This window comes from Punica granatum, chromosome 3, assembly GCF_007655135.1.
Source record: "Punica granatum isolate Tunisia-2019 chromosome 3, ASM765513v2, whole genome shotgun sequence".
NCBI classification, from domain to species: Eukaryota; Viridiplantae; Streptophyta; class Magnoliopsida; order Myrtales; family Lythraceae; genus Punica; species Punica granatum.
The window spans coordinates 39,402,062-39,415,861 of NC_045129.1; the positions used below are offsets into that span (position 1 = coordinate 39,402,062).

The 13,800-nt window shown below is 39.0% G+C and overlaps 2 protein-coding genes across 3 annotated transcripts; both read left to right on the forward strand.

Annotated features, from left to right (window-relative positions):
* The first annotated feature begins 225 nt into the window (after positions 1-225).
* Positions 226-4,196, forward strand: LOC116198628 (gibberellin 2-beta-dioxygenase 6). The gene is made up of 3 exons (XM_031528821.1): positions 226-760; positions 3,268-3,595; positions 3,729-4,196. Exons 1-3 carry the CDS (start codon positions 285-287, stop codon positions 4,026-4,028), a joined length of 1,104 nt encoding a protein of 367 aa, XP_031384681.1. The 5' UTR covers positions 226-284; the 3' UTR covers positions 4,029-4,196.
* Positions 4,197-7,214: 3,018 nt separating this feature from the next.
* LOC116199065 lies at positions 7,215-13,654 on the forward strand. Of its 2 annotated transcripts, none has more exons than XM_031529356.1 (11): positions 7,215-7,431; positions 7,842-10,265; positions 10,387-10,516; positions 10,629-10,717; positions 11,283-11,527; positions 11,710-11,796; positions 11,931-12,027; positions 12,126-12,333; positions 12,415-12,537; positions 13,008-13,057; positions 13,167-13,654. In XM_031529356.1, exons 1-11 carry the CDS (start codon positions 7,336-7,338, stop codon positions 13,326-13,328), a joined length of 3,711 nt encoding a protein of 1,236 aa, XP_031385216.1. In that variant the 5' UTR covers positions 7,215-7,335; the 3' UTR covers positions 13,329-13,654. The 2 variants fall into 2 exon arrangements, with proteins under 2 accessions (XP_031385216.1, XP_031385217.1); XM_031529357.1 differs by having other exon boundaries at positions 12,415-12,542; positions 13,167-13,306.
* Positions 13,655-13,800: the final 146 nt, after the last annotated feature.

The following is a 13,800-nucleotide window of genomic DNA, read 5'->3' on the forward strand; positions in this document are numbered from 1 at the left end:
TTATTGCATGCGTTGTTCATTGTACCACATATATAGATATAGATGGGTAGATTGACTATACTAACCCTATATTTAATATAGTTCTATATATTCTATTTAATGCTGAATGTGGTAAGTTTTACTATGTAATTTAGATAGATTACCTTTTAGTTTAATGACTCTGCACAGGCATATGCTCTGTTTATGCATAATCACTATATATTTATATATATGCACATATTGTACATTATATATAACCCTCCACTGCCCTCTATTTCTCTGCTTTCTTGGCCGGAAACGAAACCATGACTTTACATTTGCAATCCAACTCCTACCCTCCTCCGTTTCGCAGACACAGCCCGGTTCCACAACCGCAGCCATCCTACGTTTCCGGCTCACCCGCACGCAAGCTCGATGATGATTCTGGAACAGACCCAATTCCGGTCGTTGACCTAGGCTCCCTTGACCAGGGAGAGCTGCGAGAAGCCTGCCGAGGGTGGGGGCTGTTCCGGCTGGTGAACCATGGAGTCCCGCAGACCCTGTTGACCATGCTGCAGGAGCACGTCGGGAGGCTCTTCTCACTGCCCTTCGAGGCCAAGCAGCAGGGGCTCTTCGGGAGCCCACTGTCCTACTTCTGGGGCACCCCTGCCCTTACCCCTTCCGGGTCAGCCCTCGGGATGGGCCCCGGGCAAGATAGGATAAACTGGGTCGAAGGGTTGAACGCTCCTTTGGGTCAACTCTCGCAGTTGAGGGCTCATGACCCACTCCTTGCTTCTTTCCGGTACGTAAAATCCACACTCTCCCCTTTTCGCTTTTCAATTATAAAGGAGGCATGGTTGCAGGTTAGCCTCGAATTAAAAGATTTTGAATTTGATTCTGGCCGATTTTTCATTTCCGACTATGGATCTGTTTTCTTGATTATAAAGGAGGCATGATTACGGTTTAGCCTCAAATGAAAAGGTTTTGAATTTTGATTTTGGCCGATTTCCATATATGGTTACTTGTTTTCTTGATTATAGAGAAAGCATGGTTACGGTTTAGCCAAAAATCAAATTGATTTTGAATTTGATTGGTGTCGAATTCCATATCCAGACATTTGTTTTCTCTGGGGCCGGCCAAAAAAAGGGAAGTGCAGTTAGCCGTGATATCTTTTCACGGAGTTTGTCTCTTCAGAAATATATATTCGTAAAAATTACAGTAGAAGTCATAAAAGTTTATCATTTTTTTTAATCGAGTCCTAAATGTTTCAAAATGGAGAATTCAGTTCTAAATCATATATTCCATTACCATATTCAGTCCAAATCATGACTGAAAGTTAACGGGTGCTTACATGGGCATTGACGATGGCAAATAAGCTCCGCCGTAATTATATAGATAATATAATAAAATAATTTTTAAAATAGAAAAAGAAAAAAAACTAAAAAATCAAAACAATCCCAACCTCCAATTTTTTTTTTTCTTGTTAAATTGCAGACATGCCGGAGCTAAGCAAGCCCCGACATGCCCGCCCGTCACCCCACCAGGGGCTTACGAGCCTAGGGTCAGCAGCAAGAGCGAAGGGGACAAGCCATGCATTTTTCAAAGAACATAAAAATCGTTTTTTTCTCCACGCCCATGAAAGGAAAAGCTCAAAAACCAAAAGCAAAGGTAGGGATCGAACTAACAAGTTGTTTGTGGAAAGAGAGAGAAAGAGTGTGAGTAGGGTGAGTCATTTCAGGTCACTAATGCTCGTAGAAGGGGTGCTCCCTTTAGTAATAGAACGACCAAAAGAATGAGACATTGGGGGTTAAGGGGTCGAGGAGAGGACCTCAGCTTTTACCTACGGAATCTAGATGAAGGGCGAGATGTAACAATGGGCATCTTAACAAAGGGCGACATCAGCCAGTAGAGAAGTAGCTCCAATGATCGAGAATTGGGGCATGGGCTTCCTCCTCGTCTTCTTCCTCAAGAAGGAGACCCACTACAATACTCCCCTTCCTACCCCAACGGCAACCTCCTTAAGATTTTGTACTTGTACTATTTGTTTTGGAATTTGGTACTTGAATTGGAAATCGTAATTTGATCGTTAAGCGAGTTGGCTGTCGGAAAAGTTGGGACTATCTAATTGCAGATATGGCTTTGCCACAAGAGGTTGCAGAACAAATCATGGAGGTCAGATTTGGGCTCACTGAGATCGGATTTGGTTTCGTGGACTCAAGAACAATCGTGGGAAAGTCCTGGTGTAGACGGATTTAAACGTTCGGCGGTGGCTGGTGGTGGTCACAAACGAGGAGTGATGAAAGAGGCATGATTCGAAAAATTTGATGAGTAAAGAAGGGTAAATTAGTAATATTACCACTCATTTTGTTTTTGATAATTAGTCACGTCATTAAAAAAAATAGCCATGTCTTCATTCCCGATGACACTTGAAAAATATTTCATGCCGTTATTGTCTACGTAGGCACCCGTTAACTCTCAATCATGATTTGGACTGAATGTGGTAACAAAATATACATTTTAGGACTGAATTCTCCATTTTGAAACATATAGGACTCGATCAATAAAAAGGGTAAAATTTTAGGACTTCTACTATAATTTTTCCATATGTATATTCTTTTGTCTGAGGCCTTTTTTGTCTGGTTCTAGGGATTGGTGTGGGCCCGTTTTGATTTTGGGAACAACCTATTCCTTTCTACTCTAATGGGCAATAATTGGGCTGCGGGAAGTTCATTGGCGATTAAAATGGCTCCCACCAGGAAAAGGAATTGACAGTGACTCAGCATTTCCCATTCCATTCCAATCTTTTTCTGGCTCAATCTCTTCTCCTCAGTCTCCTCTCCTCCCCTCCGCTATATAATAATAATAATATATATATCTTATATATATATATATATATATATATATATATATCCATTCCACTTGGCCCCGGAAAGGGGTATTCTATTCGATCAATTGCCGGCTTTGTGACGGAATCAACAATAAAATTATGATATTCTTGACATTGATTTGCGGGCACACCGCACCACCAGCTAATGACATTGATTTACGTTTAGTTGCCACTGTTGCTTTCCTTCCATGGTCCTACCCAACCTAATTTGGTAAATCCACGGAATAAACGTTGTGTTAGTACTATTCCACGGCTAGCGGGGTATTCAGTTTATTAGTATGCCTATTCCATGCTTCATTCGATAGCAGAGTTGAGGTCGGGAAAATGTGGCGGCCTCCTTTTAATAATGTTTGGCCGAAAAAAAAAAATGCTCCTCTACGTAATATATATGATTTGCTGTTCTCTTAATGATACCGCACTAGGGACCTGCTGCAAGAATATGGAGCTCACTTGGGGAGAATAGCTACATCCTTGTTTCCCGCCATGGCCGAGGACCTCGGGCTTGACCAAGAGCAAAAGGACAGTTATCTATCGGAATCGACGGGATTCGTTCGAGTCTACCGCTACCCTTGTTGCCCAACCGGAAGTGGCAACAACAACTGGGGAATGGATGTTCACACGGACAGCTCCGTCCTCACCATTCTGTGTCAAGACCTTGTCGGCGGGCTGGAGGTCTCGAGAGAAGGCGAGTGGATCCGAGTCAGGCCGATTCCTGGCACACTCATCGTCAACCTCGGGGACATGATGCAGGTTTGTGCAAGGTTTCTTCGGCACGCCTATATGTATGTGCAGAAATAAATTACAACTTAATTTCGCCAAAATTCATTCTTAATTAATTAATAGAAAGCAGTTAATTAATTAATTTAATTGGAGCTGCGTGCAGGCTATAAGCAATGACGAGTACAAGAGCGCGATACACAGGGTGAGAATCAGTGAGCGCCACGACCGCATCTCGATCGGCTACTTCGTGTTCCCGGGCGAGGGGGTCGTTATTCGGAGCTCAAACTATCAGCCATTCAAGTACAGTGAATTCCGGGCACAGGTGCAAATGGACGTGAAGATGCTAGGCTTCAAGGTTGGGCTTGAGAGGTTCAAAATCAAGCCAAATTCCGACGATAACAATAATAATAATAATAATAATAATAATAACAGCAAAGGGATCAGCAGCCATTTTCAGGGCTGAGGCTGTATTTGTTTCTCTTTTGGGCTCAGTGGTTCTCCCTTCCATCTGAGATCCATGTAAAGACCCACGACTGACTAAACAAAAATTTGGATGGATCAACCAATCCATACAAACCTTTTGTAAACTGAATTAATCAGATCAATAAATTTGCTAAGTAATGAATTATAAGTGTGTATATATATATATATATGAGTGTGTACTGTATACTAGAATTCATGCCCGCGGTACTAGCTATAGTACATACTTCAAAATTTTTCATTCATTATCATCATAAAATAGTCATGCAACATTAATTTTTCGTTAGTAATTTATAGAGTTTCTTTATTATTTCTTTACATTTTCTTAATAAAAAAAAGATAAGAGAGTTAAATTCCTAAATTATGGGAAAGATTTTGGTGACTACCAAAAATAAAATAAAATATTAAGAGAATTGAATGCTGGGTTTCGAGAGAGAGAGAGAGAGAGAGAGATAAATTTTTGGAGAAAATTGTGAGTGATTAATTGGTGTACGGTGGGCAATTTATTATATTTTATCCATTAAGGATCAAAGACTATACATATTTAGGGTGTATTTATTTTATAAATAATGTTCAATTTAGCTCCACTTATATTCAATTCAATATCACAATCATTACTTTTTATTTTTTAAATATTTTTAACCATTTAATTTAATTTTTAATATTAAATTCTTTTAACTATTCAATACTTCTTCACGATTCAATAATACAATCATTGCTTAATTATTATTTTCTCTCAATTATTTATTATTTTTCACACTTTTTCTCATAATTCGACAATACAATCATTACAAATCAATTAAAACTAAAACTCAACTCAACTCAACTCTCAATCCAAACGCACTCTTAGTGCAACCATGTGAGTACACTTTCGAGAAATACAACTCCTTTTTCTTTAAATTATAGACATAAGATATAATTTTTACTCCCAATTTGTATTCTATATGAAAAAGAACATGTCAGTTGTTTCAATAATGGAAAATTCATTCTATTGTCGATTTTTTTTTCTCTATTTTGGGATTATTTTCACTTCTCAATCACCATCTGTGTCTCATCACATATGAATGGAGCTCGAAGTCGCGTCATTGAAGTTCACGCGATAGCCCGATAATCTAGGCCGACTTCGCTCAGAAACGCATCAATATGAATTGCACTAGATATATTGTAGAGATTTGGTATGAGCTAAGATATCGCTATCACTGTACATGAGATCAGATGTGGTGAGTTGGAACTTCAGCTAAAGTTTCGGTTTTTTACCTTTCTCACTCTACAAATTATAACTCCAGTCCAATCTCTCTCTCTATATATAGTTATATTCCACGCATTAAATAGAGTTATAAAAGTAATTTTATAAATATTATAAGGTCATAAAGGTATATGTATAAATAATATTTAAGATTAAAAAATACTATCTCAAAAAAAATAAAAATAATGTTAATGATATATTTATATGAATTAAATGCAAATAAATAGTGATGTAATTGTAAATCTATATACAATTAATTGACATATATACCCAAAAACTAAAACTGATTTTTTGTAAAAAATTATCCTCAATATTTAAATATTTGGATGAGATTCGATTAAAATAAATATACTTTAATCTTTCTTAAAAATAATTGAGTCATTTTCGCAAAAATTATACAAATTTCAGCTAACTTTATATATGTATATATATAAGCTTAACTACAGTTAATGAATTATAGTGTATATATGCCTTATGGTAGATATATCTCATAGGAGATATATTACATATATGTGTGTGGAGAGAAATAAATTACAATGAATAATTTAAAATTTAAAATATGATATATTAAAATATATAACTTTCACCTCCCAACACTAATAAATATGTTCTAAAAGATAAAGTATATTAATTGTTTGCTTTAAATGGTCTTACAATAGTATTTTTACCATCAATACAAACGCCAAGTCAATGTAAAATTTACTGGCAATGTTATATAATAACTGGGTATAATGGTAAATGTTTTGTAATTCATAGATTAATACGTTAAATAAAAATTAATTAAGAATACATATAATTATAAACAATAGTAGCAAATAAGAAAATGATGAATACATTACTTCGAATCATTATTGTTATTTTAATAATAAACAATATTCATAATTTTAAGAAAATAGAGAAAATTTATAATTATATAAATTTTAACTTTATTGAATAATATTTTATAACTATTGCATATCTTATAAAAGCTCAATTAAGTATATCTCTCATGAAAATAATTGATTTATTTTAGCAAAAATTATTCAAATTCACAAAATTTAATATATGAGATTCGAGTAAAAATAGCACAATAAATAGTGAAAAATGAAAAATTTAAAAACATTGTACTACTATTTTTCTCTTGCTTATCCAATATATTTGTAATATATGAATTGATCAAAATTCCTAACGATATTTGGATATGACCATTTGATTTGATATTATATATTACAGAAAAAAGCAATATATTTTCATGAAATTTCTTAAATTTAACTAAAATAATTAAGTTTAAATTATGTAAATAAAAATATATTTATCATAAAAGTTTAGTGCAACGCACGAACAAAAAAAATAGTCTATAATATTATTTTCTATCCATCCAAATTCTTTAGATGGATAAATTTTTCTCCAAACATTATATGTAACTACGAATATACATTATTTTCTTCGGTAAGTAACTACGAAAATGCATTGGGGGGCAAAAAAAAAAAACGCAATCAAGCAAGACTGCGGCACGAATTAGGGAATCCAAAGTGTTTATTTAGGAAAAGGAGTATTTATCTTAGGAAAATTGACTGTTATGCACAGAACCGAATAATTCTGTGCGGTACCTCATGGCCACGCGACGGTGGTCAAAGATCACAATAATCTTGACCCGAGGTCTATCAACCGAAAAAAAAAAAAAAAAATCTTGACCCGAGGTGGAAAGGAAAGAGCAGATCCTGACCATCCATGAACCTTCTTATATATCATAATGCACGGTCTCGATATTTCCACGTGATAAAAAAAAGAAAAGGATTGCCCGCGACTGCGACAGAGAAGGGGCCCCACAGCACTGAACCGGCCCCACCCACCCTAAAGTGAGTGTCTTCCTTGGGGAGAAAGAAAGAAATCCCCAGTCAGTCATTGAAGAGTCAAAATTTCCGGGAAACCAAATATACTTACTATTCTTCTCTCGTCGATTCAGTTTCTATGTCAGCCAGCCGTCTCTCTGCCACCCTGCTCGTCAAGCCACCCGCTGCCCCCGGAGGTTTCTGAATCGCCGCCGCCGACTTCACCCGTCTCAATGTTGTCGGAGGTTGAGGAACGGTGCTCGGTCACCAGAAGGAAGCGAAAGAGGGAGCGGTCTGAGCCTAAACTTCTCGTCGGTAGCCGAGTTGAGGTAATGCCGCGTCAATGTGGTGACAGCGGTGCTATAGAACTCCGTTCTCTCACCTGCATTGTGAGGTGTTAGTAGTTTCTTGATAATCGCCTTCTTGGATTGATGGATTTCTTGCTGGCTGGGTTTTCTAGGGCCTGTTTGGCTTTCTTTTTTCTGCTTCGTTACTTCCTCTTCTATGGCGGATATTTTACATTCCTCTGATCTCAGCGTCCGTGCATTGCAGCTGTATGTGGTCTTTGTAGGATAATGATCATTTGAAGTTATTATACTACCTGACAATGGCCTGCATGCATGGCTCAACTAGGGGTTCACTTGGGTTGCCCGCCCCGTTTTGGAAATTTGATAGCTTTTGTCTTATTAGAAATACCTTTTTGTCGTCACGTATATCATGGAGCAAAGTGATTCTGCAGGTACGGAGTTTGGAAGATGGGCTACTGGGCTCTTGGTACGCGGGGACTGTGATTGCATGGCGGCCTCAAATGCGGGACGTCAGATATGATAGTTGTCTAGCTGAAGGTGGTTCGAGTAAACTCGAAGAGAGTGTTCCTGTCTCGATGGCCATTGATGGGCTTGATTGTGGCAACCGCAGTAACTGCAGCAGTTATCGGGGCCATATAAGGCCGGTGCCACCTTCTGTTGCAATCGGTACAAGGGAGCTTCTTTATGGATTGTGTGTGGATGTGTATCATGAAGATGCATGGTGGGAAGGTGTGATTTTCGATCGCAGTATAGATGCAAAGGAGAGAAACGTGTTCTTCCCAGATTTGGGTGATGAGCTCCTGACTCATATTTCTAACATTCGAATAGCTCAAGATTGGATCGAGGGTGAAGATAATTGGGTTCGTCGTGGATTCTGGTCCTTTCTTAAGGTGATACACGAGTATGAGGAACAGTTTTATCTTCCCGTTTCAGTGAAACAGATTTGGTATGATTTGCGACAGACAAAAGGTTTTAGGAAGATCAAGGAGTGGACCTGTAGTAAAGAAATACTGTGGAAGAACATGGTGTTTAGTGTTCTCGTGGAAAACATTGAAATTGCTCTCAGCTGCATTTCGCCAACTTTTAACTTGGACAAAGAGTCAGCAAGAGAAGAGGGTGCTGTGTTACAGTTCTTTGAGCCACCTTCTGAACTTCATATGAAATCTGAAACAGATGCATCCAGTTGCCTATCCATATTGCCGGTTGATGAACCCCTTGGTTTGGGCATGACCGGATCCAACACTAACTCAACAAGTGATGCACCTCTTACGGTCATTGCTGTCCACAAACCGGTTGTTGGATTGTTCCAGGTCAGGGCTGATGCTCAACCTGCCCAAGCAGGGACAGAGTTGAAAGAATGTGTTTCTGTTGTGGAAAACAAGGTGCCGCATATCAGTCTCTCTAAGAACAAAAACGTCTTCTCTGATGATGAAATCCAATGTGTAAAATCTGGGTGCTGGCGACCTGTAGCTCCTGAATTAGTTCCAGAACCTGAGTTCTTCCCAGACGCATTGGAATCTTATTTAGCTGATCACGTTCAGCATCCCTGGAATTCCGCCAGGATGGCTGTTAAAAGGCATCTGGCTTATCTGGGTTGGAAGATGGAATGCAAAATGAGCGGGAAGATGAATAGAATCCGTTATGTTTCACCAGATGGAAAGTGTTACCGTTCTCTCATTCTGGCCTGCCAATCCCTTTGCAGAAATGCAGAATTAAATCCTGCAGTGAGCTCCGAAGATGCTAACAAAAGTCTTATTACTTTACCAAGAAATGAAGACAGGATTAAAAACTCCAAAGTCTCTGAGGATTCTTTTCCTTCTGAAGGCATGACACCTGATGATCGTAATATCACACGTGCTTGCTGCCCTCAAGCTGTTTGTGACTATTATTCTCTTGAATTGGAACAGAGCAGAAAGGCCAGTGGGGTCATTAAGGAGTTGAGGTTGAAAACCAAGGAGCAGCTCCGGGCAATTGGATGGGAGCTCTTCCTTCGTGACAAGGAAGGAAAGCGTGAGACGGTGTATCAGTCACCAAGGGGAAGGCTTTATTTTTCCCTTCGGAGGGCCTGCAAAGGTTGCATACAAGATGGTAGAAGTCAACAGTTGAAAGCGGGTACAGTGGATCACGTAATTGCTGGTGAGGAAGTCGAAGCGAAGTCTCCTAGCAAAAAGTTGTCCCTTTCAGTAGGTCGTGTTCCACATCAGAAAGCTTTGCTGCCTCTTAAAAGAAACAAAAAACCTGAACGCAATCGAATGTTTAGACATTTAAAAAATGACACCCGTCGCCCTTCGAAGCTGAGAATAAAATTTCCTGGAGCTTTAGCCAAGGTAGGAGATGAAATGGAAACCAGTCGGTCAAGTTGTGCGCTACGGTCGTGCAAAAAAGTACAGAAGACCGTCCCCAGGCACTTTCTGCCCAATTCTAAAACGTTACTCTCTTGGTTGATAGATAAGAATATATTGTTGCCCAGGGCAAAGGTATACTGCTGTAGCGATAGCAGTGGCAGTAGTTTTGCTGAAGGCCGCATACACCGTGATGGCATCAGGTGCAATTGTTGTAATGATTTGCTTACTTTAAATGGCTTCGTTTCCCATTCGGGTGGCACAAATTGCTCTCCCGCTGCCATAATTTGCTTAGAAGATGGGAGATCCCTCCTAGATTGTCAGGTTCAAATTTTGCATGAGAAAAAGAGGAGTCACGTGAAGGAAGATCCTGCTGACGGGGAGATTCACAAATCACATGTGGACACGAGTGCTGAGAATGATTATTTGTGCTCAATTTGTCATTATGGGGGTGATCTAATATTATGCGATCAGTGCCCATCCTCCTATCATGGTACTTGCCTTGGTCTGAAGGTAAATTTTGCTTTCTGTATCGCCTTGAAGAGTGATAAAAAATTTTATGAACAAATGGAAACTTTTCTCTGAATATACTTCTAATGACCCTCCACATTTTTTTCCTTCCTGCGGTTTGTAGGGTGTTCCAGATGGTGACTGGTATTGTCCATCATGTTGCTGTGCCATTTGTGGCGAAGGCAACCTCAGTGAAGATATTGGGCTTTCTACAGATGTCAGCATCATAAATTGTAGCCAATGCAAGCGCAAATGTAACATAAATTGATCTTTCGATGACAAAATTATCGCATTCATTCATTTAAGCTGCATAATACATGCCTATGACTTTTATTTATGCTTCTGTTACTCGTTTTGCCTGTTCAGATCATACTGTGTGCCTGAGAAAAAGAAGAGGAACTGAGTTAGGAGATCACGGGAGAGGAAATTGGTATTGCAGCAGAAAGTGTGAACAGGTACCAAAAGCCTCTGAGATCTTCTGATTTTCCATTGCCTCATAAATGTTCTGAGGGTTCTGTTCCTGAATCAGATATGAATAGAGGGTTTATTGCAGTAATTACATGGAAATGATAGCTTTCTGATGGGGTCGTGGTTTTTAACTGCATCTAGAAACCTGATACACTTCTGGGGTAAATCACCTATTGAATAAGGTTACTTACTCCAGGACGCAATGATACATCTATATAGATCGCTTATATTGTGTCATTAGGTTGCTAAGGTAATTTGGATGAAAAAAGAAAAATCTATAAGGTACTGCATATCATCAACGAGTTTAGGGCAGATGAGCGTGCTTATTATATTACTACTTTTGGTGTCCCTTTGCGAATGGAAAACAACTCTTGAAGGGGCAATTTATTTTGTGAAGTGAGATCTGTTGGGACATAAGTTTTGCTGGTCCTTATATATCAGTGAGGAGCAGCTTCCGAAAATTGAGCCCACATTCTTAAGTCCAAACATTCTTTTTGTAAAGGTGCCAGTTCTGTATTAAAAACAGTCACATATGGCATTATTTAATTGCAGATTCATGTAGGTCTCTTGGAGCTTGAAGGAAAGCAGATTAGATTGGGCATGGACAACTTGACGTTCACAATGCTGAAGCCTGTCGATTATGAGAGACATGATGATGTGGATCTTCAGATGAAGTATGCTGCAGAAAATTACATCAAGCTCAATATGGCTCTCGATGTGATGCACGAATGCTTTGAACCTTTCAAAGAGCCTTATTCAAGTAGGGACATCATAGAAGATGTTATTTTTAATAGAGGGTGAAGCCATCTTAAACTTAACCCATTTGGAATTTTCATTCTGGTTTTTCTTCCTTCTAGTCTGGTTAATGTTAATTTTTTTTTTTAAAGAATTTACATCCTTTAGCAGTCTTCCTTTCATTGCACATCAAAACCGTAACTATAGAATGGAAATAAATATATATATGTTTGGACTTCTACAGATCAGAGTTAAACCGGCTCAATTTCCGAGGGTTTTATACAGTTCTCTTGGAGAAAAATGATGAGCTGATAACTGTGGCCACCATAAGGTACACCTCACAATGAACCTCCCACCTTCAATATCAATATCTTATGTTTGCCACTTTCGTTTTATATTTTTGAGCTTCTTATCTCTTTCTGTTGCTCTTCCTTTTGCTCTCTCTTCTTTTTCCCCCCTACAAAGGATCCATAGGGAGGTGGCAGAAGTGCCTCTTGTGGGAACGAGGTTCCAGTTCCGTCGACTTGGAATGTGTCACGCTCTGATGAATACGCTTGAGAAGGTTCAGTGCCTACTTTCGTCTTTGCTTCAGTTTGCATATGCACGTATATTCAATTTTCTGATCTTTCTGTCTCCCCCTTTTTTTTTCTGTATTTATAGAAGCTTAAGGAGCTAGGAGTGGAGCGAATTGTGCTGCCTGCTGTTCCCAGTGCACTGAACACTTGGACTGGCTCATTTGGATTTACGAAGATGACCGATTTGGAGAAATTACATTTTGTCAATCACACGTTCCTCAATTTCCAAGACACGACCGTGTGCCAGAAACGTTTATTGGATGGTCTATCAGGAGAATCGAGAGTATCAAGTGGTATCTCTCATTTACCTTTGACTAAAAATGGATACTACTTAAGTTCATATGCCTTCAGTTTCCTAACTAAACATTGAGCAGGATTGCTGCAGAAGCTTGCTGATCATCTCCATGAAGCTGCTGATATTGAATTGAATGGTTTGAGTTCTGTTTCTGAAGAATTTCTAGGCAAGGCCGTGGACGGGAGCAAGACTGTCGAACAAGGCACGGTGAAGTGTCTCATCTTTCTCTGGTTATATGGGGTGATTGATTCAAATATAAAATGTTGTAGAATTTATAATATAGGTTAACTGTAAGAATGACTAGTTTATAAAATGTTGTAGAACTCCGCAGCTCTGAACCTAGAAGATGCCCAAAGAAATTAAAAACCTTCTCTGTCAATTGTCAAGAATTGATACTGGTTCTTTTATGCGTAGCTGTATGTTGAGAGGAAATTCTACCGTCCCTTTAAGAGGCGGTTCTTACAAAGGACAGTTCATGGCTTCTTTATATTTCTAGATTGACTTTTATGAAGGAACTCATATTGCAAAAGGTTAGTCTGACGGTATCCAGGGGTGATGAACCGAAGGGATGATAGAAATTTCCTCGATGCATTAGGTTGTAAATTCATGAAAGGATTTTGTTCTCCATTGTGATAGACATTCTGAATGTGGCGATTTCCTTCACTGGTGCAGCAACGAGGGATATTGATGAATCCAGCAATCCAGTAGACAAAGTTGGTCAGGTACTTCACAATCCCTTCCCCTGGCTATCAGATCAGATCCTTTGAGTTATCTTTTTCTAGTCCTGTATTTTCTCTTTGATCAAAATGTGATTTCTCTGCTTTTGGATAGATAAATGAATCTGCTCAACTCGATAGCAAGCAAAGCTTCACCAAACCTCTTCCAGAGTGTTCTATCGCAGATGCTGAATCAGATCAGAAGGACAGCGTGGATGGAAGCAGAGTTTTCAGGTACTATTATCGGAGGAGGCGACCGTGCAAAGAAAGCCGATGAAAATTCGGTAAAACTTTGGATGGACCCGGATGAGGAATAGCCTCCGATAGATTATGAAATTTTGCCTCGTTATACGTGCATAGTTCGTAGAAGGGTCTAAGATAGTTTCCTTTCACCGGTACATGCTGGCCGTTATGAATAATTTTGTGACTGAGGACGAATCACGGTAACCGGTCTCGAACTTCCTAATGATGTGAAGCTTAATCAAATGTTCGTAGGTATCTCCATTCTCCTCTGTTTATTATTGGTGCCGTGTTGAAAATTTCCCAGTGGGCACTGACAAAATAAAAAAGGAAACCCTTCCTTGAGCGTAAACATTTTCTATGTTGCCGAGTGCTATCTTTGAATGTGAAAACCGATATGAAACAGAGGAATGTTTGATTGCATGGGTGAGGAGGCGGTAAAGCAAGGAACATTTTATTGCTTACTAGCAAGGGGGATTTCATGTGCTTTCTTGAATTAGGAAGGAGTG